Here is a 25,229-nt window from a genome sequence, read left to right on the forward strand (position 1 = left end):
CTCCCCGAGTCGAGTCTGGTTCTTCAAAAACTCCTGACTCCCCCATCGCCAAGTCGAGTCCGAGTTACAAGTTTCCCAACCTTGTGTGTGAGAATGGTAAGTAACCAGACATGAGTTCTATAAGGTGTACGATCTGGGTACCAAAACGGTATATGGGTCCAGAAGGTTCTCAATCATTTATCCTTTTTCTAACTACTAAGGTGCAAAACAATACACTGGACTTGTAAACTCAGTTAATGTTACATTTGACTTCCGTCACGTGACTAACATTCGTCAATTGCTTAATTAACGGCGGTAAATAAAACAAAAATAATTAGGTCACATATTTTATAAGCAACTTTGCTTATAGTAACATTATTGTTTTTCTTTGACTCAAGATTCAATTACTCATGAAACGTCAAATATCACCTTTCAAATAGCAACAAAAGGTTATCAAAAAAGATACTTATTACTATGCAATATCATGTCTAACAAATTAATAGAAGATAAGCTTCGTAGCCGTTAGTGGCTATAAGTAAATAAACACCTAATTTTTATGAGTTTTGGATTCCAATACTTCGACAATATATAAGGAAGGTTAAATGTCGACAACATTACCCTTATTACGAATTATGACAATATAGAGAAGATAATTCCATATCATATGTAAGATGAAAAATGACTTTTAAAAAACTTTTGATATAAAGTTAATATTTCAATCATAAAAGTCCAAAACAAGTTTTTAAATATTTTTTAATAACAAACAAACATAAAAGAGAATGTCAAATTTTTTCATAGACTAAAGATTTTAAACTTATTAATAAAGAACTTTTCACTACAATAAGAAAAAAATATGGTGCAAACATTTTTTAATTAATAAGGTACTTTATAAAACACTTTGTTAAAAATTATTTTCTCAAACGAGATCTCAATTACATTCAAAACATGATAATATACTCCACCCCTGCATCCACCGAGGGTAACCCACCATTGATATCTTTACTGCTATAACAATCGATATCCTTAATAACTCTTACAATTTTTGTATTATCAATATCAATCCCGTAACAATTTATGCGTAAACGCAGCCTTGGTTAGAAATAAGTATGGAAAGGATATACGATAAACTTCCATCTCCTACAATTACGGGATACTTCCCAAAAAAAACTGGATTTTCCCGCCCAAATTCAAAAAAAGTTCGCTATTTTATCTCACTCTCAATTCCAAAACCCCTCATTTTTTATTTTTTATTTTCACACTTTCATTTCCCCACAACCAACCACCACAGAGAGTGCTACCTCAAATAAGAGAAAAACATAATTTATGGCGAAATCAAAAAAGAGAAATACAAAATCTCTTCTTCTGCTGCTGTTGCTGCTGCTTCAGCCGTTGATGAAGACATTCGATTCATCGGTGAACCATTTCCGGCTGATCAAGCCAGAGGGAAATGGCCGCATCGTTACGAATCTACGGTGTGTTTGTTTTTTTTTTATTTAATTACGAATCTACGGTGAACCATTTGTTTTTTTTTTATTTAATTATGATCAAGCCAGAGGGAAATGTGTGTGTGTGTGTGTTTATATATATATAGGTTCTAGTTAAAATAAAACTAACTATTAATGTAAAACAAATAAAGCATAATGAAGATCATCATGCACGATGCATATATAGATATACTTGTGCTTCGTGAATCTTCATGCATTAGTTTTATCATGATCAAAGGGTCAAGATATTGTTTTATTTGTTTTACTTTAATATTTGTTTTTACAATAACTAATCCCTATATTTATATCTTCATTTAAATGTATGTAACGTGTATTTTTTTTTTTTTATTGTTGACGATTACAGAATACAGTGAAGGTTGTTGCGTCATCTAATGGGTGAGTTTATTCTATAGTTTTACTGCAGTATTTTTTTTTCAATTTTTATTCGTAATTAATTTATATTAAAAGATATTAAACTTTATTAGTCTAGGGATTTCTAGCTCGACAGGCTTGTACATAGGTGGAAAATATATCTAGAATGCCCGTTTGGTCCGAAAAGGATTCAAGAATGGCTCTAAATGATTGCAGATTTTACATGAAATTTTAATTTTTAATTTCATCTACTAAACTCGTTTCTATAGATGCACTTGAAAAATGCACTTGTTACTTAAAAGTTATTTTATTGTGTTTGGCAGTGAGTTGGGGATTGTTCAAGCTAGATACCATTATACAAAAGCTATTATTGATGGCGTTACTTTTGATCTTTATGATGATGCTTATGTAAAGGTCAGTCTTCTATAATATCTTTATTTTGTCAGATTTACGAAGCTTTTTTTGTATCATCTAATTGTTTGTTTGTTTAGTACGTATTGATAGTGAGACTTACCAATGCACAAAACTTTAAAGGCCGTAATGTGTTTTATGATTAAGGTGTCTGCTGCTGAGCCTCTTAAAGAACAACTTATTGTCGCAATCCCCAATCTCAGTGGGGAAGGACACGTGAATAATGTTATACAGGTTGAGTATGAATGGAAGCCGCCAAGGTGCTCTGGTTGTTGCGTTTTTGGGCATGATTTTTCAGTATGCCCTAAGTTACCTGTTAAAAAGAAAGCTCCTATTGTGGATGAGGATGGATACAAAACTGTAACAGGGAGGAAGAAGAAGCAAGATATTAAGGTTATTTATAGACCCAAACCGTCCACTAATAAGGATGGAACTAGCACTTCTAATATGACTAATGCGGAGCGAGCTGAGTCATCAGATGCTGCTCATGTTAAAAAACCTATGGTTGTACCTATTTCCAATCCTATTGAGCTCAATAACCCTTTTAGTTCGTTGAATAAAGATGAACCTTTGAATAAGGGTGAAAAGAAAAAATACAACTGGACAGTTGATTCGGATGGTGATGAGGTTATTGAAATCCTTGAGGAAAATGCACAGTTCATGGCATCTGAAGTAGATCCGCCCGGAAGGAAGACAGGGGCAAGCACTCCTGAGGTTCCTGGTTCCCATGGGTAGCATCGCGTCTTGGAACATAAGGGGCTTGAACCGTCCCCTAAAACAACAGGAGGTTCGATATATGGTTAGAGAAAATCATCTTAATGTATGTGCTATTCTGGAATCACATGTTGATGCTTCAAATGTGTACACGGTTTGCATGAAAGTGTGTAAATCATGGAATTGGTTGTCTAATAGCAGTGTATGTGACAAAGGAACAAGGATTATTCTAGGATGGGACACAAATATAATTGATATTATGCTTCTTACGCAGACTGACCAAGTTATTCACGTGCAGGTGACATTTAAAGCGGATAGGAAATCCTTGTTTTGCTCTTTTGTGTATGCAGATAACTACTACAAGAATCGGAGGAAGCTTTGGTATGATCTGGGTATGCACAAACAATTTGTCAATAATCAGCCATGGGTGATCCTAGGCGATTTTAACTCGTCTCTATTTTTGGAAGACAAGGCGTGTGGCTCATCGAGTGTTACTATGGGGATGTGTGAGTTCAAAGAATGCCTTGATTCAATTGATGTGTTCGATTTAAACAGCTCTGGGCTTCATTATACTTGGACTCAAAAGCCAAAAAAGGGTGTTGGATTGTTGAAAAAGATTGATAGAGTGTTGGGTAATGTTAGTTTCACCTCGACTTTTCCAGCTTCTCATGTTGTTTTCCAACCGTATAGAGTGTCTGATCATTCCCCGTGCGTGCTTAAATTACCATCAGTCATAAGAGATAAGCCGAAGCCTTTCAAGTTTGCAAATTTTTTGGCGGATAAGGAGCAGTTTCATGGGGTGGTGACAAGCGTTTGGAGTCAACATATCCCTGGTTATAATATGTTTCAAATTGTAAAAAAACTCAAGCTGCTCAAACCTCCTTTGCACAAGCTCATGTTTGAACAAGGTAACCTCCATGCTCGTGTGTCTAAATATAGGGATGAACTTGATTCTTTACAGATTGCTATTGATAATGACCCTACTAATGAAGACCTACGACTTGAAGAATGCAAGCTACTTAAAGCGTTTAATGATGCCTCGTATGATGAAGAATGTTATTTGAAGCAGAAAGCTAAGGTTGAATGGCTACAATGTGGAGATGCTAATACTAAATATTTTCATAATACAGTGAGGTGCAAAAACCATAGGAGCAGAATCGACCTTATTAAGGATGTGAATGGGGTCATGCATGAAGGTTTTGAGGCTGCTACAACCATTGTGAACCATTATGAAAAATTAATAGGCTCTACTGGTGATACTATCCAGCTCTCCCAAACTGGATTATTCTCTAAGACTCTTTCGTCTGAAAAAGCTTCTAGCATGATTAAAAGAGTCTCGCATGAAGAAATTAAGGAAGCAATGTTTAATATTGGTGATAATAACGCGCCTGGACCAGATGGATTCTCTTCGGTATTCTTTAAGAAATCGTGGGAGATCGTTGGTAATGATATTTGCAAAGCTGTGGAAGATTTCTTTATGAATGGTCAGCTCTTACAACAAGTCAATCACACTATCATCGCTTTGGTACCTAAGGTTACTACACCTAACGGTATAAATGATTTTAGACCGATATCTTGTTGTAATGTGTTATATAAATGCATTAGTAAGATCATTACCAGTAGGATAAAATTGGGCTTGAATGACATTGTGAGCACTAACCAATCTGCTTTTGTCCCTGGTAGACGAATTTCAGATAATATTTTGATGACACAGGAACTAATGCATAATTACCATCGGGCTGTTGGACCACTGAGGTGTGCGTTTAAGATTGACATCCAAAAAGCATATGACACAGTTGATTGGAACTTTCTTGAAGTCACTGTCTTTGCTTTTGGATTTCATGAAGTAATGGTGAAATGGATCATAAAATGTGTAACCAGGTCGTCTTTCTCCATTTGTATCAATGGTAACCTCCATGGTTATTTCATAGGTAAACGCAGGCTAAGGCAAGGTGATCCTATGTCACCGTATCTTTTCACACTTGTTATGGAAGTTCTGACTTTACGATTACAACAAATGGTGAACAGTTCACTTGGGTTTCGATTTCATAGTAAATGCGAGAAGGAGAAGCTTGTTAATTTGTGTTTTGCGGATGATCTTTTTCTATTCTCTCGAGGTGACACTAATTCTGTTCGGTTAGTAATGGATACCTTAAAAGGTTTCAAAAATGTGTCGGGCTTGGTTCCCAGTCTTGCTAAGAGCACAGTTTTCTTTTGTAATGTTCCTAATTATATCAAATCTTCTATCTTGGGTATCATGCCTTTTGAGGAGGGCCATCTGCCTGTGCGATATTTAGGAGTTCCCCTAATATCTACTAGGCTGATATATAATGATTGTAAGGTGTTGATCGAAAGAATGGAAAAAAGAATTGCTGACTGGAAGAACAAATCTCTTTCTTTAGCTGGCCGCATCCAGCTTATGAGGTCTGTTCTCTCCATACATATATATTGGGCCTCGATCTTTATTTTGCCTATTCGTATAATTAATGATCTAGAGAAGAAAATGCGTGATTTCCTCTGGAATAGAGGTATAGGAGATAAACTAAAGGCCAAGGTTGCTTGGAAATCGGTGTGCCTCCCAAAGTCTGAAGGTGGACTTGGTATTAGACTTATTGCTGATATGAACATCTCACTCATGTCTACTCATATTTGGTGTATCCTTAATAAATGAAACACTATATGGGTGAACTGGATTTATACATATAAGTTGGGAAATCGAAGCTTTTGGGATGTCCAACCTAAGGGTGCGATGAGTTGGGGATGGCGCAAGCTATTGCAAATAAGAGATGTCATCCGCCCCTTTATATGGTCTTATATTGGTAATGGGAAAAACACCTCTGTTTGGGCTGATAAATGGCATGAAAGATGTCCTCTAAACAGATTTATCTCTCCAAGATCTATTGTCAATAGTGGTTTTAGTTTACATTCTACTATTAATGAGGTAGTTGAGGATAGTAATTGGAAATGGCCTATGGCGTGGTATGACTTGTTTCCCGTCTTAATTGGTATTCGTCCACCAGCCTTGCACTTTAATAAGAAGGATGAACTGAAATGGATTAATTGGCGGGGTACTGAGGACAAATTTTCAACAACTTCTGTTTGGAATACCGTTCAGGCTAGGGAAGATGAGGTACCATGGGTGAATCTGGTCTGGTTCTCTCATTCAATCCCTAGACATGCATTTAGTATGTGGCTTATTTTAAAGAGGAAGTTAAAAACTCAGGATCGCTTGAAGCCTTGGGAAGTGGGAGGTGCAACAAATCTGAATCTTATATGTTGTACGTTGTGCAAACATGGTCCGGATTCCCATAAGCATTTATTTTTTGAATGTCCCTTCTCTAAACAGGTGTGGATGCAAGTCAAGGCTATGGCTGGTATGTCCCAAGTCTCGCATTATTGGAATGATATTGTTAGGAGTCTCATTCTTATATCCAAGAAAAACAATATCAAAAGTGTGATAGGAAGATTGCTTGTAGCAGCTGTGGCGTATGTGATATGGCAAGAGAGAAATCGGCGCCTGTATTCTAATTTAGAGCGTAGTGCTGACCCAGTAAAGGAAATCATCTTGAAGATGGTTCGTCTCAAACTAGTATCGTGTTCCTTCAAGAAGACTGCCAAGGATGTGTACCTATTGAAAGCTTGGAAGATTTCACAGTCAATGATGATGTAGCCTTTGTTTTCTTCTAATTCTTCTTGTATTACGGCCGTAGTAGTATAAGATTATAAATTTAAATGTGCTGTTTGGCTAAGTTACTTGTAAAAACATATGCAGCCTGCTGCATATGAACTAATGTGGCACTCAGCCACGTTACTTGTACTTATATGTTTTCTGGGTGTTGTTATAAAATTCACAGGGATAACCTTTACCCAAAAAAAAAACTGTATACGAATTCAGATACAAAATATGTTAGGCCATGCTTTCTACAAGAAATTTAAAACACTTTTCAAAAACTTTTACTGTAGCAATTATGAGAAATGGGAAAGGCTTTTTTTTTTGCTTGAAACATATCATACCTTGAATCAACAGTGCTTATTTTTTGAGAAACTATTTTATGGATTCTACATTTATAAATTACTAATAAGATAGTTATTTGCAAAGCGAACAGGGAAGAAACAAAGCAAAGCATGATATCATCATTTAAATGTGTTTTACTAGTATGTGCTCTGGTTGTTTGACCTGTAAATGTTTGCCATTTTGTGTAGTTTATGTGATTGTTGGATGAATGTTATTAGTTCAGTTTGGTTACTGAACTGTTTTTATTTCTTTGATTGTTTGACTTTACCAGGCTGAAGAAGGGCAGCGTGATTTCATTGCTAGGATTGTGGAGATGTTTGAAACTGTTGACAGGGAATTGTATTTCTCAGCTCAGTGGTTCTTTAGAGCTGAAGATACTGTAAGAATTTACTTGCCTAGCCACTTACATATGATATATGTTAATTATGTTCCCGTAGACCAACTGCTGTATATAATCACCTTTTCAGGTAATTAAAAGCAAGGCTAACCTCATAGACCACAGACGGGTGTTTTATTCAGATATGAAAGATGATAACCCACTGGGTGGCATTGTTTCAAAAGTCAAAATTGTTCAACTTACTCCTAATGTATGTTACAATTTACCTTCTTACTAATTTATTGCTTTTATATATTTCGTATTTTCGGTACCTTTAGAACTTCTGTATAGTTGTATCGGTGGAGGACGGACATCTAGCTTGTTATTAATTTACATTTGGTCACTTTCTTTTTGTAACAGGTTGACACCGTGGAGAAAGAGAAGGCGCTTACTTCATTTGATCTCTACTATGATATGCAATATTCCAAGCCTGTTGCATTTACAGCCTTACACCCAGGTCAATCCCTATACAAACAATTTTCTCTTTTAATGTCTCTATTAAACATATAGACGGGTATTATTTTTACAGTAGTAAATCATCTGTTTAACAGACATTTGTATTTTGTTATGGATACATAACGTTAATTTAATCTGTTTTAAGTGGTCGCAGAGAGTGACAAGTTATCTGTAGATTCAGGTGAAGTTATTTCAGATGGTGTAGATAAATCCAGTAAAGTTGCAAAGTCAACGATAACTTATAAAAATGAAAAGTCTGAGATGACATTATTGGACTTGTATTCGGGTTGTGGTGCAATGTCAACTGGGCTTTGTTGTGGCACAAATATGTATGGCGCGAAACTTATTACGGTTAATTGTATATCAGCTTTATATAAAAATTATTTTCCCATGGTTTTTGTTTCCATGTTCATGTCAATTGATATTTTTATGCAAACAATACAGAAATGGGCTGTCGATAATAATAATAATCAGTAGAGGTGGAAAATTTGCGTGTGGGGTGGGTTAATTGGCTTACAGGTTGAGACAATTATAGGTTACAAAAAGTAAAATTATAATACTTGCAAAAGCAGATTCAGGCAGTTCTCACTTTTATTTTGTGTGTGTATGTCGTTTGTTAACATTATATAAACAATGTAATAAGTTTGTTAGGAAACATGTCAGCATGTTAGCCTTTTTGCGAAACAGTTAAGCCGTTCTCATCTTATTCTTATATCAATTGCGTTTTAAAGTCTGCCAATCTGAACTATTAGTGGTAATATTCAACCTGACTTCCACTTTTTCTAATGGTATAAGTTGATAAGCCCCGGTCGCTTCGAGCCCGATGAGCTGATCGGGGGCGATTTCGTCTTGTCCATCCAAAGGCGACTTTTAGCTTTGAAGCCCTTCCTAGTTGACGTGTTGACCATTTGTTATATTCATGCAGGTGAGAAATGAAGCTGCAAACGATTTTCTATCTTTGATTAAAGATTGGAAAAATCTTTGCAACGAGTTTGGTTTGCTGGGATTACCTCGTAATGGAGAAACGAGTAAAAAATCTGAAGAACGTGATGCTGAGGAAAATATTTGCTTACTTTAGGTGAATCATAAGATATTTAACCCAATTTACACGAGGTAGTTGCAGGTCATATATATTTATCAACATATTCATCATTGTAGCAAATTTGAAATTTGAGTGGTTAGGTCTCTCAGCATAAGTTTGAGTGACCAAGAACAATGGTGAAACCTGGGTACCTTTTAGTGGGATTTGTTGATACGATATGGTCCTGAAGACGACACTTGGGAGCCTTATGATGGTTTTAGGTTTCATTTCTTACTTTTTTTCATTGTCTGCTCCAAGACGATAATCTGTTCGTCTCAAAAAGACTTTTCCAACTTTCACTTATTAAAGTCTTTCTTTTTAACCTTGACCTCAAATCTTTGTCAACTTTGACCTCAAAAAACAGTGAAGGTCCAAGTTAAAAAAGGTTCTTTTTCCAGTATTTACCATAATGTCTTGGAGCATCAGTCTAATTATGGGTCGATATGGGGCGGGGAATGACTACGTACATGCAAATCTCTCCGTCTATCTATAATTTATTTATATTTATATAATAAAATAAATGTGTTATACCTCATTACAAAATAACATTAATACACTAACAGTCCCTTTATTTGTCCTAAAGAGATCTAAAATATCACATGAATTAAAATTAGATTTTGATTGATATGATGTTTTACCCGTGCAACCCATTGCCATCTCGATCTCTATACCTAAATTTTGAGGTGATTTGCACCCAACTCAACACCCTCTTAATTAAATGTCTTGAAATTGCAACTTTACTTGAGCATGCATGTTATTCTGCTAACTTAGCCAACACTTTTTGACCTACAGAATTTGCCTCAGTTTCCCTTGCCCGCCCACACATAAAGTTATTGGGAAAGGAGTTGTTCCAGTCGAATACAAGGTGTGTAAACATGTATACAGTTCCTCGCAGCTAGCTGTTTATAAAGCCGTTTTAATTTATTGTAGGATTGCGTTGTTGGGTATGACGCACGTTAGAGAATAGTGTAATGCTAGGGGATGCAATTTCAGATCTGCCTAAGGTAGCCTAATTTCTTATATATTTATCTTCTCATTATTATTCATATCACTTAACATATCATATTACATTGTTATGCATATTTGAAATCTAATTTATGTATCTTCAGGTTTTGAATAACAATGGAATCGATGAAATGGAATACTCGGAACGCCAGGTGACTTTATCAATTTGTTTCTAGATTTCGTAAATTTTACTTTTCTAAAATCTATAACAGTTATCTGTTTATCAGTGTCATCAGATAGAAGAATGCTTTTTGATCATAGGCCATTGAAACTGAATGATGATGATTACGCCCGGGTTTGCCAAATACCGAAGACAAAGGTTTTTACTTTTCTTAGATCAACTATCATTTTTTGGATAATTGCCAAAGTTCTATTTCTTTGGGGGAGAATAATGATATTTTGCCAAAGTTCTATTTCTTGCTCCATTGAATGTTTGACACGTGGATTGATCATTTTATTTCTCCTGATAGTAACCACTAAGCACTGATGTTGTCATGTGTACTGATTATATCATTAGGAATGCATTTTCATTTTATTTAATAAGACCCGATAATATATCTTTTGTTTAGCTGGAATAGGCAATATACCTTTTTTGTTTTTTAATATATGTGCAACATGAGACCATTTCGCTTTGTTGATAAGAGTTTTTAAGCATTTAATGGTTTAAAAAGGTACTTGCATATATCTATAAAATGTAAACAGTACATACATTGTTATTTTAATACTACCAATTCAAATCACATTTTTTGCAAGTTATGGTGTTTATATGGGCAATAGTTAGTAGTATGTTTCTTACATTACACTAACTAATAAATACAGGTTCCAGACTATGCAATGACGTATGAAGATGGAACTTCCAAAAAGTATGTTATCCTACATCATTGTATCTGTTTTTTATGCTTGTGTCTGTAGGTAACAATATGAGTGCGGGGCGGGAGGCAAGTTGGGTGACAGTCAATATGAGTCGAAATTTGTGGTTACTAAACATTGCTAAAACGCAGAACCACACAACCAGGTTCCTAACTGTTAACTAACTGTCATCCAGTTGTTACTTATGAATGAAAAACAAAGAAACAAAATTTAAAGACTTGCATGTTTTGTTTTCTCTATAGGCGGTGCTGCATCCTGACCAGGATAGAGTGCTCACTATTCGTGAAAATGCACGTTTACAAGGTTTCCCTGATCATTATAGACTGTGTGGACCTGTTAAAGCGAGGTAATATTATTTTCTTGCTTTGTGGCATTGAATTGGTGGTGTTTAGAGGCTTGTTACTTGTTGTCAAGGTTGAAAATTATCTTTAATCAAGTTTTTTTTTTAGGGTGACATTTTTGTTTTCTTTGGGTAAAGAAATTGGTTACATATTCTATCTTGCATTTTGCCCGTTATAGTATAATATGTAAGCATGAAAAGATTATCATACTTCACTTTTTTTGTCAACATAGAAATGTTGATCCTAAGAGGGTTATTATCTCTTTTTATATCAGTTTTCTTTTTTGCAAGATTTAGGCTTTGTTTGCAACAAAAACTAATGTATGATACTTTAGAAAGTTAATAGTTTACCATATAAATCAGCAGAACTTTTATGAAGAACGATCATTGTGTTTGATGGTAACATTATTTATGGTTTCAGGTATATTCAAATTGGCAATGTAGTTTCATTTTCTGTATCGACTTCATTGGGTTTTGCATTAGCCCAGGCAATTCAAGGTGTTTGCAACAGTAAACCACTGAAACTACTAGTAAAATTTCCAGATTGTCTTGCCCGAGTATATTCAGTGGAACGAAATCCCGGAGATCTGGAATGATAATGATATCATTTAAGTCCTCAATTAGGGCAAGTACATAGTATTTCATGAGTGGATAATTGGGATTTGCTTATGTCTTTATTCTTGACACTCTTTTAGTGGTGATTTTCCAGCCAAGTAGAGAATAGAATTGGATTTGGGCTTTTTTTAGTTTATTTTTTTTGCAGGTTCAAACACCTTTTAGCTTTCTGCTTTGATTGAGTATTAGTGAGGCATATGAAGTAAATAATGTGGGTATATTGAATTATTATTTTTCATAAATAAATAAAGATAGATTGAAGTACACTATTACTTAATGTAGGTATATTGAGTAATAAATGAGATTGTTCACTGATCAAAAAAAAAAAGGAGATTGTTCTCTTCACTCGATAATATATAATCTCTGTAGACGAAGAAATTCTTTGTAGAATCTAAAACTGTCCCGAGCAGTGAAATTTTGGCCGAGATAGTCAACGCATATAGGTGAACAAAAATTGGGTCCAAGTCCCAATTCTCTAAAAAAACAATATTAATGTATGAGGAATGAGGTTGATCAAAAGCTTTCTGAGGTTTGTATTACCTATAATTGCATTGTTCAGTGAGTTATACCGTCTTTATCAAATGTGTTTTTAAAGCCATTTATAGATATGCATGGAATTTTCAAACAATGCAATAATATACCGTAAAAGCCAATAGACTAAATGTATGTTATTATTATCTTGAACATGTAATTGAGTAATGAGGCTTTGTGAACACAACAACACACTAACTAATTAACACCTTTTTATTTTTTGAAAATATATAATGGTTATATACTTAGGGGTTGGGTATTGTAAAACAAATATTAATGTAAAACAAAAAAGACAAAATCTTGACCTTTGGATCATGGTTAAATTGATGCACGAAGATTCACGAAATAAATGATACACAATGATTTTAATGATGCACGATGATTTTCAATGAAGAGAAACATATTGTTTTATTTGTTTTACTTTAATACTTGTTTTATACTACCTAAAACCTATATACTTATATGATTTATCTACTTAAAGATTAAAAAAAAAATTATTTGTGTTCAACATTTTTTTTTACATTAGTGTTGACGTTTGGTAATTACTGTATGATTTATGTAGAATTACAATACTTTGCGATGTACAATTACACCTAGTAGCAGGACTGGCTTAAGCTTTTTAGTGATCTTAAGTGGAATCAACTTTGGAGATTTTTATTCAAAGTTTCCAACAACTCTTCTCCTCTATTCGGACTTCGAACTGTATAATATGTTACTAAACCTATTATTAAAATGCTTAACTTGGGCCTTCAATACTCATTGCAACTCCTAGTTAGAAAAACGTAAACATAACTCAAAAACCGTAGATATCCAAGCCCCAAAGCTTAAAAACTAGAAGCCTTATGCGACCGCTTAACCCACATATAAAAGCCGACTATGCCTAGTAGATAGAGCTAAAAAAAAATTCTGGCCCTTCCCAGCCCAAAAACCTGGCTTTGCCACTGGCTCAAATTGAACATTTCTATACTAGCAACTTGGCAAGTTGCGGATAATGGGAAGGAAGCGGGTTTTAGTTTTTGTAACAAAAAAGAAAAAACAAGCACCATTTTTACTTAATGAAACCATGTCATCATTTGGTAATTTCAAATTTGCTGAACTTTAATTTTTAATGCTTATAGTTATAATATGATATGATGGCTTTATTCAAGGAGTTTTGAAGTGTGAAAGAACAAAAAGATGCCGAGCTCTCAAGCCTGATCCACCATCTCGAAATGGAGAAGTACCTTACTAATTTTTGTTAAAATGAATTTAAAAAGGAAAATGTTAAATAAAGCCTTTATGTTACATTTTCATATTAAAAGTTCACCCCTGAATTTTATGGTAAGTGTACAACTATTTAATGCACTAAGAAAAGCCCTATAGGCTTCGTTTAGCAAAATCCATTTAAAAATTGCTGAAGTAAAAAGGAAAGCTACAAATAGGGTCAAATGCCTAAACAAAGGGTCAGATTTGGTGAGAAATGCTAGGCTTATCCAACATACCCCTCACACAAAAGAGATTGACGGTGGAAGCCGGAAGCGGATAGAAGGTCTTAAGAATTAATATACCTAAATGCTTAAAATCGTTCACATAATCATTATAGAATATCTACAAGCATCTTTCTTATATATAATCTAAAGTTGTAAGAATAAAATCAATGTTGAGCTTAAGAATTGAATAAGGTTTTTATGATTTTACTAGTTTGTTAATTCGTATCGGTGGTGATTGGGTTAATTGGAGCTCCAGTAAATTGGGAATAATGATGCGCATGAGGTTTGTAATTTAATAGGTGTAATAATTGTTTGATTAATAATTGTTATGTTTATTGAATTTCGGATTGTGATATGAGGTTTCAGGGATTTATTTATTTAAGCTGCTAAAGAAATAAAAAAACTCTTTCAATGAAGCAATGAAAGTAAAGGAAAAATCATTGTATTAGTTCTAACCTTTCATTTTTTTGTTACTTTGGTCACCCACCTTTTTCTTTTTGTTACACTGAAATGTAAAGCTTTGGATAAACTTTTAAATTAATCACAGACTTTCTAAAAAATGTTAAATAATAGTATTAAGGTAATTTTGGACATTATTATGTAACTAGAAAACCTGCTAGCAGTCCACCTAAGATGCCATGTAGATCGCCACATCAATCAAAATGGATAAATTTGCCAGCAACAAAATAATGTGGCAGGTCAACCTCCATTATTGAATATCCTTCTATTTAATATATGTCTGCCTCTTTCATTTATAACTAAATTTTTCTTTAAAATATATATCAAATTGAATACCCTTCTATTTAATATTGGAACTCATTACGAATGAAATGCTAAGGAAAAAATGATGGTTCACTTTCTAAATATCTTTGTATATTTGTGGTGATTGTTGTTTATCGGTTTATGTAATGTTTTTTTTTAAGTATAACTAATAAATGAATGAATGGCAATGCGACTGTGTTTTTTTTATAATATTTTTCATACATTTTGGTATTATTGTAATGAGAATTTTAAAGTGAAAAGTTGATACGATGATAAAATGTGTATGATCTAAAGTGTTAAATCTGAGATATTAAAGTGCAATGATGAAGATGAGTTCTTGTTAGCATATTGACTAAAAAAAAGTCAAACCCCATGAACAAAAATATGTCATTACCCTAAGGCTGTGAGCTATGTACAGATAACATAGTTACCATCGTTCATCTTTGACTAAAAATAAGTCATGACCATGTACAAACTAAAATTATAAGATTGAAATTAGAAAACTTGTCCCTATATAATTAACAAGCATATATATCAGTATTCATATAAACATAACAAAGTATACTTTTAGGAACATAAATTATAATATAAACATACTCGTGTCTTCTATGAAAAAACTCAAACTTCTTCCTAATATTCGGGCATACCTCCTCTTTCCACTTTAAATGCTTACTCATGAGTTCTACCATTCTATCGGTCTATCCATTAAATAGTTTCTTATATCTTCAAGCATGGTGATGATTGGCTTTGTTCTTGCCTCTACTAGAAGTGAGTTAAAACACTCACTTATGTCATTCTCAACAGCATCACAAACCTTGTCAGTTGTCAAAAAAAAAAACCCACTCCACGTTTTTGGGTCCCTATCCATCATATGCTTATATGCTGCAGGGCTAATTGCTTTCATCTCCAACATAGCCTCCTCAAATGTTACTAGGTATGTGGCCTTTGAAGCCTTCCAAAACATATTTTTATATTGGACACTTGAAAACTTCTTCTTAGAATTGGAATATATATGCCTAGCATATTGTCTATGTTCAGCAAGTGGCATCACTTCCTTTGCAACTTGCAACAAACCCTTATGTTGGTCAGATATGATGCACAACCCTTGACCAAGTTTTAGTCCCAATTCACCAATCAAGTACTCCATAAACCATTTCCAGTATTCTTTATTTTCAACTATCACAACTGCCCATGCAATTGGATAAACCTGGTTGTTTGCATCTCTCCCTACAACAGATAACAACTCATATTTGAAAATTGTCTTCAAAAAACAACCATCCAAGCCAATTACCCTTCTACAACCTTCCAACCAACTATCTCTAAGCCCTTTAAAACAAACGTAGAACCCTTCAGAGTAATTCTTCCCATCAGGCATGGGATTAACTTTTACTTTCTCAATACTCCCGGGATTTATTTTGACAATGTCATTCGCATATGCCCATAACCGGGCATAATGAGCTTGTAAGCATGTCTCAAGTCCATCTAACGCCTTCTGTTTAGCCCTTTTACATTGATTTCTTGGATTCCTAATGATTTCTTCCATATACACTTGCAATCTAATTACAATTAATAAGCGCACCATAATCGAATGCCCTTGACCATGTATGTTAATCAATAAGTGTCTTGATTTGGAAAGTTTATTCATTGTGCATATATGAAGCCCACAAGTGAAACTTGCACCCTTCTTCTCCTTTAGCATCTTTACAACATTCGATACAAACCTTCTTATAATCATTTCTCTTAAACCATAACTTATAACCATTCGTAACAGCATAAAAAATCATAGACCTTTTCAATTGTTGAGGGATTTCATATTTTTCACCAAAAACTGGATGCATCTTATACCACTTAATGTCAGGATTATGAGTAGGTAAATTATCACCCACTATATCCTTATCCTCAACGATACAACGTTCATCATCATAATCATACTTTCTTCAACAATTTTCTCTCTATCATAAGCATCACATACTTCAGTCAAGAATCCATCATCAACAACATTTATTTTTGGCCTATTGGTCCTAACAACTATTTTTTCCTCACCCACAAACAAATGATCTAATGAAGCAGTTGCATCTTCATCATCATCTTTATACTCATATGCAGGTATCTCATAATCCTTATCATAATCACTAACATTTTGACCAACACTTTCACTCTCATTCTCATTACTGACATCATCCTCTATCTTATCTAATTTATCACTCAAATCAGCATCAAAATGATACACATTCATATCAATTACACAATTACTCTTTATACCATACTTAGTGCATTTATCCATATCATCCTTATTTTTGAAAGTCTTAGCACCATTATCCAAACCTTTACCAGGTACAGCATAGGACAACTTATTGTAAACAGTATTACTAAGTTTCTCAACAATAACCTTAAAATCATAAAAAGTCATACCAGCCAAGTCAAGTTCACCCATGTCTTTTTCCATGCTGTTGAGATATCCTAGAGGATCACCTGTAAACACCCTTAATAATGTAGTCTTATACGAGTTTTAGGAGGTTCTTGATTCATTTCATTCATTCCGTAACAACAAAAAAAAAAAGAATTTTCATATAAATTAACAAACAAATAATATATATGTGTGTGATTTTGAATAGAAAATATAATTTACAAACCTTTCTGGCAGGTATTTGTTGTCATGTTTGTCAAAAATAAAGATTCTGGTTAAAAACATATAACTTTTTGTCCGTTAGTGATAAAAATAGGATCTATGGTTTTCCGTTCGTTTCGAGTCGGTTTTTTCAATTGGCTATTACATACAAAACTGAAACTTGTATCGATCTGTTCGGGTTTTACAAGATCAAAACCAAACCAATTGATTTTTCAATTTGGCCCGCTTCAGTTTTCAGTTGGTTGTTGCATACAAAACCTTGTGGTTTTTTTGGTCTTTTGGTTAGGTTTTTTCTTACCCGTTAAAGTAATAGTTAAGGGATGTAAACTAAACAAACATAAACTAGGGGGAAAAGGATTGTAAAATTGGACACAATCATCCAATTGGTTGGAAGTAGTCGCCCTCACAAACATAAAGACAATCGATCGCAAAAAGCGTCAATAGTAAGCAGTTGCTGATTCCCTTCTTTTCTGTCAGGTACGTATACATTGAAAAATTTGTTTATATATATATATTTTTTAATGTAAGTTTTAGGTTACAATTGATTTTAGTGATGATGATCTTATCAACAAAAAGAAAAAATTTATTAGGTTTTCATGTTTACAGTTCAATATTCCAGTAAGAGTAACGGTGAGAAAATTTAGATTGATGCTTTTGCATCTTAATTTCATCAAATTGATGCATTTTTCACCGCAAATAAGCACTATTAGATGGATGTATAAAACAAAGTTGTGATTTTCTCGGTTTTGACACATTAATATGTTGTTAAACACTTGAATAATGAAAATTAAGTATGAACTAAGTTAATTTTATAGACTTAAATGCATAAAAATGAAAATTTTAGGGCGCGTTTAGTCGTGGAAAATGTTTTTTAGTTTTCCATTTCTAGATACAAATGAAAATTTTGAATATGCGTTCAAAACTTAGAAAATGGAAAATAATTTGAGGTTTTCAATATTTAGAAAATGGGAAATGAAAAGTGGAAAACAATAAAAAAAGCATTTTCTAATTTTCCATAAAAAAAAGTGGAAAAAGGTGTTTTCTGTTTTCATGGAAAACATTTTTGGAAAACGATGGTTTGAACGCGTTTTCCGTTTTCCATGTTTTCTTGGAAAACAAGGGGTGTTTTCCCCAACTAAACGGAGTAAACACACCCTTAAGCGTTCTCACATTGTACTTACTTTAAGTTTAAAGGTGTTTTCATTTTATTGTTACTCTATATATGTATATAATATTGCATATATACATATACACAAAAATTGTGTGTAAGGATATCTAGAGATATAAATAATTGTTGTTCAATATAGAGCCGCTTGTGATGGTTGAGGCTTTATAAAAATCACACTAGATAATTAGTAAATGTTGTACTAATTAAAGATTCAGAATGAGCATTCATCGGTGTATCACCATTTTATTTATATAAAGTGAATAACTGTTTCTTCCAATATTAGAAGGTTATAGTTTTAAAAAGGGTAAATGGGTGGGAACCCTCTGGTCTCATGTATCGTTTTGGTATCCATAGCGCACACCGCATAGAACTCAATCAACTCATGTCCGATGACTCGCCATTCTCACACATGGATCACAAGATATAGTATCTCTACTTGCCTTTGGCAAGATTTAAACATGTGACTTGCACCCGTCATTTGTGGGCCCATGTGGTCACATGGTGGCGGTACGAGTTGATCTATGATCAATTGGTTAAAAAGGTTATAGTTTTATATAAAGGTGTGTGGGATTTCTTGTTGCAGATATTGTTCTCCTTGGCTGCTGTAGGTGATCACATCTCTGATTAATAACATGAGTCTTGGTGTCCCTTCTCTGGGTTCCGGTTAGTTTCTTCTATCTATGCATATAAAATTCCTTTAACTTTGCAGTACTTCATTTGTGGTTATATCCATTCGGTTAGCAGTTTGCATATGAAATGAACTAATGAAGACAGCAATAGCCTTTTACCTAGGACAATTAAGGTAGGCTGGACTATTACAATCCATAGTCTTTTGGCAGTGGTAATTTGGGTCATCGGGAAGTGATCAATATATTCATTATCATACAGAAAACCTGCTCTCAAATGAATCTGTCTTTTCTTGTAAACTTGGTTCTGATGGTAATAATTGATCTTATTGAAGTTGGCAGAACTGCAAGAAGGGCACTCCAGTTTGGAAAGACATATGTGGTAAAACCGAAAAGCAAACACTTGGCAACCATTGTCTGGATGCATGGGCTTGGTGACAATGGATCGAGGTAATACCATCTTGATGTCCCCTCTCTGTTTGTTTTTGTACTTTATATGTGAATAATTTTAGTCAGATAGTAGACCGTGTTAGTTAATTTCTTAGAAGAACCGTATGGGAACATTCTTCATACTACTTGCTTTGCATGTAGTTTTAAAATTACTTAGGGAGAGAGGACTTAAGAATACGACCACTCAACTACAAAAGATTAATGCACCTGATCCCCAATTTTAAACTTAGTTAGGCTTGCTGCATAAGGAAAGCAGTTTAGAAGGCCTAAAAAAACTTGTTATGCTAGATCAAATAGAAAAGAACAATGTGACTTCATAAGCTTTTCAACAAAGGATGCTTTTCTGGGAACACCAAGTCAACTTTGAAACAGCATTAAAGATTTGTTACTAAAAAGAGAACCACCTTGTGAGAACAGAGGGAGTTACAGGTTTCGAGAGCTTCATATACTTTGTTGAGTTTAGATCCTTCATTTGTCATATTAACTGATAGTATTCCCCACTTCTTAGATCAGTAAAATTCTTAAAAAGTGAATTGTTCGCATATGTTTTCTATCAGTTTCACCAAAAGTCATTACTTTTCTTTTCCTCGATTTATTTATATCAAATTATTGCTTTTGCTTGTTATCAATAGTTTGTCTTTTTATAATCTGATAGGTGATATCAAGGTTATAACTTATTGTTTAACTTTGCTACCTAAGTAGCATGTACTTCTTTCTATATATTTGCAATACCACAGTTTGAAATGTTGTTGTTATGACTTATGAGTCCATGAACTATTTTTAACTCGGTAGAAGCATATTATTAACTCATGTGCTAAAAATTGTTAAGTGAAATTGTGATGGCCTTTTTACGCAAACTGCTTACAAATTAATGTTACATATTTAATTGCATTAACTTCTTAGTGATATAATCTGACATCTATTGTTTCTGTTTTCTGGCAGTTGGGCCCAGCTCTTGGAAACTCTTCCTCTTCCGAATGTAAGGACAAGATTAGTCTATGTTAGAGGTGGCAATATCGACCCATTTACCTATGAATGGGTCAATTCAAGTTGTTTGTCTATTATTCGTAACAGATCGGATTGTAAAATGAAATTCAGCTACGTAGGAAACAGGATGAAGATCACACAAAGTGTATTTCTGTGTATGCAACATGCTAACTTTTTTGCTTACAAATCAATTATTTAAAGAAAAAAGAACCTTGTAAAAACGTATTGACATTACATGTACTAAAATCTGTCTGTTTTGACTTTTGATCTGGTACCCAACCTGTCTGGCCTACTGATTTGCCACCTTATTTGTAAATCACTTAAGATCTATAAACAAACATCATTTACCTCTGATCTTTAAACCATATAATATGGCAATACTACTTTTTTATAATTAATTTATTTATTAATATGATCTTATTAAATGTGATGCAGATCAAATGGATATGTCCTACTTCTCCTACTCAGCCCTTGACTTTATTTGGCGGGTTTCCTTCAAATGCATGTATGTTTGAGTTCTCTGAAAGACTGAAAGTATTGTTTTGCTTCTTAATAGAAACAAAATAGTTTTCTCAAAATGGACATTGTGACAACTTTTTAAAGTAATACATGAATATACACTTATTATAGTAATAAAGAAAAGGTATTTATCTTATTCAAAGTCTGTAGTTTTTATAAGTATCTGATATGGTAAGCAAACTATTCATGGTTATAGTAAATAACTAAAGCATTTGAGATTGACTTGCACGGTTGCACCAAATAACTAACGTTTGTGCAATTGATGTTAGGGTTTGATATAGGTGATCTCTCTGAAACTGAAAGCCATGACATAGAGGGACTTGATGCCACGGCTGCACATGTTTTGAGTCTACTCTCGACTGAACCTGCGGATGGTAGGTTCAATTTTTTCTTTCTTTTGAGCTACCTTTTTTGTGCATTGATTTTCCCCCTGAACTTAGAGGTGGAAATCTTAACCCATTTATTATGGATCAGCGTTGGTTAGACAATTTGCAGTAGGTGAAATCAGATAAAGCTAGTGTTAGTTTTTGTTGTGTGGATTGTTGAAGTTCTAAACAATTTTGTATTATGATATATGTGTATGCTTATGAATATTAGTCATACTTAAAGCATGCGCTGACAGTTCCTTATTATGATTCAGCACACTGTCTAAGTTGGATTTAGATCATTTAAATTGTATAGCTCTCAATGCCTCCCCTCCCCTCTCTTCCCTAATATAGGTGACGATTTTGACAAATTTCTTTTAATTGGGTCAATGAAAATATTTGAATTAAGACAATTAACGATGCAATAAGAGTACTGTGGTTCAAATGGGTTATAGTCGCTCAAGATATATATATAACTCCTAGGAGCAAAATACCTAGAGGTCCAAGCTTAAATTCCTGGAGCAAAAAAGTCCCCTTGTGGCCACGGAGGTTCACCCCCGATGACTCCAGGTTTGCGGGTCGTCACCCTGGGATTAGTCAGCTTGCAAAGCAGATACCTAGATTAACCACCAAAAAACCTCCTAAATTTTGTCATTTAAGAAATTAGATTTTCTATGAATTGATATAGTTTTTTGTATATTATTGTTATGCCCATTATTATTATTATTATTATTATTATTTATATATATAATAATAACGATAATAATAATAATAATAATAATAATAATAATAAATAGTAATAAATTGCAGCAAAAATGTGTTTAGGGTCATCCCGAACTTCGGATCAAACTCCACCTAGTTTGTCATCTCTACTTCGAACGCTATGTAATAAAGGGACGAACAGTTTAATCAAGGTGACTATAAGTCCATAAGAAAGTGGAGTTTTTAGAGAGCATCTTGTTTTAGTTACACAACAATTTGATTCCTCACTGATTCTATATATTCTTTTACTTTGCAGTCAAATTTGGTGTAGGAGGGTTCAGTATGGGTGCGGCAGCTGCTCTATACTGTGCAAGTTGTTTTGTTCATGGAAAACTTGGGAATGGTGATGCTTTCTCTACCCATTTGGATGCAGTTGTTGGCCTTAGTGGCTGGCTTCCATGTGCAAAGTACTGCTCATGTTTTGACCCCCCCTTCCCCCCCTCTCTCTTTTGTGCACTTTATTAGGGATGTTTGGTTGTGCATTTTAAAAGTGATTATTTGATACTTTGTAACCACTAACCAGATATAGATAATGAAGGGCAATAAAAATGGATTATAGAAGATAGTGTCCAGATAAACTTTAATACTTGAAGTTAAAATAATGAGACATAATCAAATGTTTGAGTGTTCAGTAAATATAAATTTTTTTGGTAATGGTACAACCAAGAAGGACCTTTTATATTTTAAAGTAAAAAGCTTTATATTAGGTTAAATATACAATGCAAATAGAAATATTAGTATATCCTTGGATAACTAGTTTTGTTACGATGGAAATGAAACAGATGATGCAAAATTGATCAATCTAGGTAATTTTATTTTATCCAAACATAGAAACGGATTGTTGAGACATCTAGTCTTAATAATCAAATAATCAGTTTCAAAGCAAAAATCATAACACCCTTAGTACAGTGACAAAGTCTGTGATACAAGTATATGACATTTGCTGTTTATTGTTGCTAGTGACCTTAGTAACAAGGTAGAAGGGGCTGAAGCTGCAAGCCGGGCTTCATCCTTGCCCATTTTGCACTGTCATGGAAAAGGTACCATCCACAGTTTTTGTTTCTCTGTTCATGTAGAATAAGCCTTGGTTTTAGTGCACTTTTGAAACAAGAAAAAATTCTGCTTAAGTTTTCCATTTTTGGAGAATTAATAAGTATGTTGCAATGTTCATGAAGTTGTAGACTTTCAAGTTATCATCCACTTTGGGTACCCTTTTTTTATCACCTAAACCATGATGTCAACACTCCTAATTTTTCTTTGTTGGTGAGAAAACTAGAAATATATGTTCACTTTTTGTCATAAAAGAAAGATCACTATTTTCTATTTATGAAAGTTTAAAAACTAAATGTTGCATGTTATTTCTTTCTTAACTTAAATTTGCACGCAATTTATGATATCAATCTGGGTTCACATAATTTACATGTTTTCATTTGTTGTATATGTTTAAAGGTTGTAAAACATAGGCGGAGTCGGCCGAGTCTGGTTGACCCCCCAAAGATATTTTCTTCCTTTTTTTAATATATAAATACTTTGTTAATATTTTGGTGTCTACTTGTGAATTCTGCATGTAAATGAAAGGGATTGGAAAACAACAGGTTTTCTAACATTCTGCAATCTGATTACAGTTGATGATGTGGTTCTGTTTCGTTATGGTGACAAATCCGCAGAGAAACTAACTTCATGTGGCTTTCGTAACTTTACCTTTAAAGTCTACGACTCGTATGTATCCTTCCATTGTCTTGAATTATAATGATAGTTGTTATCAGGGTGGCGAAGTCGGCTGGTTGAACTGGTTAGGCAACAGTTTAACTGGTTTGTGTCAAAAAGAATAGTTTTGTGGCAATGGGTCAAAATGGTTGGGGTCGCTTTTTTCACGAAATACTTTTTCCATGATTTATAATAGAAAGATCTATGAGGTGTTATACTTAGTTTTTTATTTACTAATTAGAGATATCTCATAATCTAAACCAACTCCAAAATCTTCACAAGATGAGGATACTAGAATAATAATCTTGTAGTCCTTATATATACGTGTGCTCATAGAGTAATAACCCAGTGGCCACCAGCCACCACTTTTCAGGAGAGGTCTTGGGTTCAAGTCTTGCCAAAGGCAAACTTGAGATAATCAGGAGATTATTAAGTGGTTGAGATTTACCTAGACACTAGCATGGCTGGGGGATTAGTGGGTACCAAATGGTACATGGGATCAAGGAGTTTTCATCCAATTACCCCCTTTTTTTAAGGGATACACATCACGGAATCTTAACTCGTTTTAGGAACATATGTACTTTAGTTATATGATTGACATCTCTCTTTATACCTAAATGCAGGCTTGGCCATTATACGATGCCTGATGAGATGGAGGATGTTTGTTCATGGCTAACTTCAAAATTAGATCTCAAGAGTGATAAATAAGTGCATTGATTGGAACAAACAGCAGCAGAAGTTGGCAAATTCAATCAAATGATAACTTGTAATGTGAAATATGAAATTTGTGAAAGTTAACACATGTTTACTGTGAAAGATACAGACCACAGATCTGCATATTGCATCTGTGTATCTACTATTCGCTGGTTCCCATTGGTTGCTTTGGTTTATGAATTTATGTTGTGTGTGCCGCAATTGCTTGTACCTTTTTTCCTATCTTTCAAGCAAGATATATGGGCTGATCTGTCATCTAGGGATGAGCAAAAAATCCGAAATACCACAGCGAAGGGATTCAGTTTCAGGTTTGCTAATGCATCCCATTCGGTTTCAGTACCGGCAATACTGAAGTGTATAGAATATGAAGGGTTGGTTTTATGGCTCATAATGTTAATCTATTGTTAAACATTCACTTGCTGACAAGGCTTATAATGTTAATTAACTTATCTGTGAGCTTCCTTCTGACTTTATACTCCTAACTAGAGAACTACATTAATTGAATTTGTGCTGAATCTTCTTTAACTGTGCTAAAATGCATTAATCTGCTTGCTTTTACTATATTTAAAGGGTAATTGGATGAAACCCCTTGATTCATGTACCACTTGCTTTTACTATATTTGTATAACGCTTTATTATACGTGTTGGCGTTGGACTCAAAAAGAAACTGATTTTGTGTGGATGGCTAGCTTGGGGTAGTTCATAGTAACTGAATTCATATCTTATGGTAGCTCATTGCAGACTTTGTTAGCGGTTTTTGTTGTTCTGTGCATCATATGGAAACTAACCCGCAATGCCTTTTTCCAATATATAGCTTTGTGC

The 25,229-nt window shown here is 34.0% G+C and overlaps 1 protein-coding gene and 1 pseudogene across 1 annotated transcript; both read left to right on the forward strand.

The window, feature by feature from the left end:
• Nucleotides 1-924: 924 nt before the first annotated feature.
• On the forward strand, nt 925-11,854 carry LOC122599498 (annotated as a pseudogene).
• A 5,634-nt stretch (nt 11,855-17,488) lies between these two features.
• LOC122600678 (acyl-protein thioesterase 2-like) lies at nt 17,489-24,608 on the forward strand. The gene is made up of 10 exons (XM_043773432.1): nt 17,489-17,586; nt 18,861-18,940; nt 19,239-19,353; nt 20,296-20,332; nt 20,776-20,845; nt 21,129-21,233; nt 22,243-22,393; nt 22,947-23,026; nt 23,612-23,705; nt 24,317-24,608. Exons 2-10 carry the CDS (start codon nt 18,910-18,912, stop codon nt 24,399-24,401), a joined length of 768 nt encoding a protein of 255 aa, XP_043629367.1. The 5' UTR covers nt 17,489-17,586; nt 18,861-18,909; the 3' UTR covers nt 24,402-24,608.
• Nucleotides 24,609-25,229: the final 621 nt, after the last annotated feature.

Source organism: Erigeron canadensis, chromosome 5, assembly GCF_010389155.1.
Source record: "Erigeron canadensis isolate Cc75 chromosome 5, C_canadensis_v1, whole genome shotgun sequence".
Lineage (NCBI taxonomy): Eukaryota > Viridiplantae > Streptophyta > Magnoliopsida > Asterales > Asteraceae > Erigeron > Erigeron canadensis.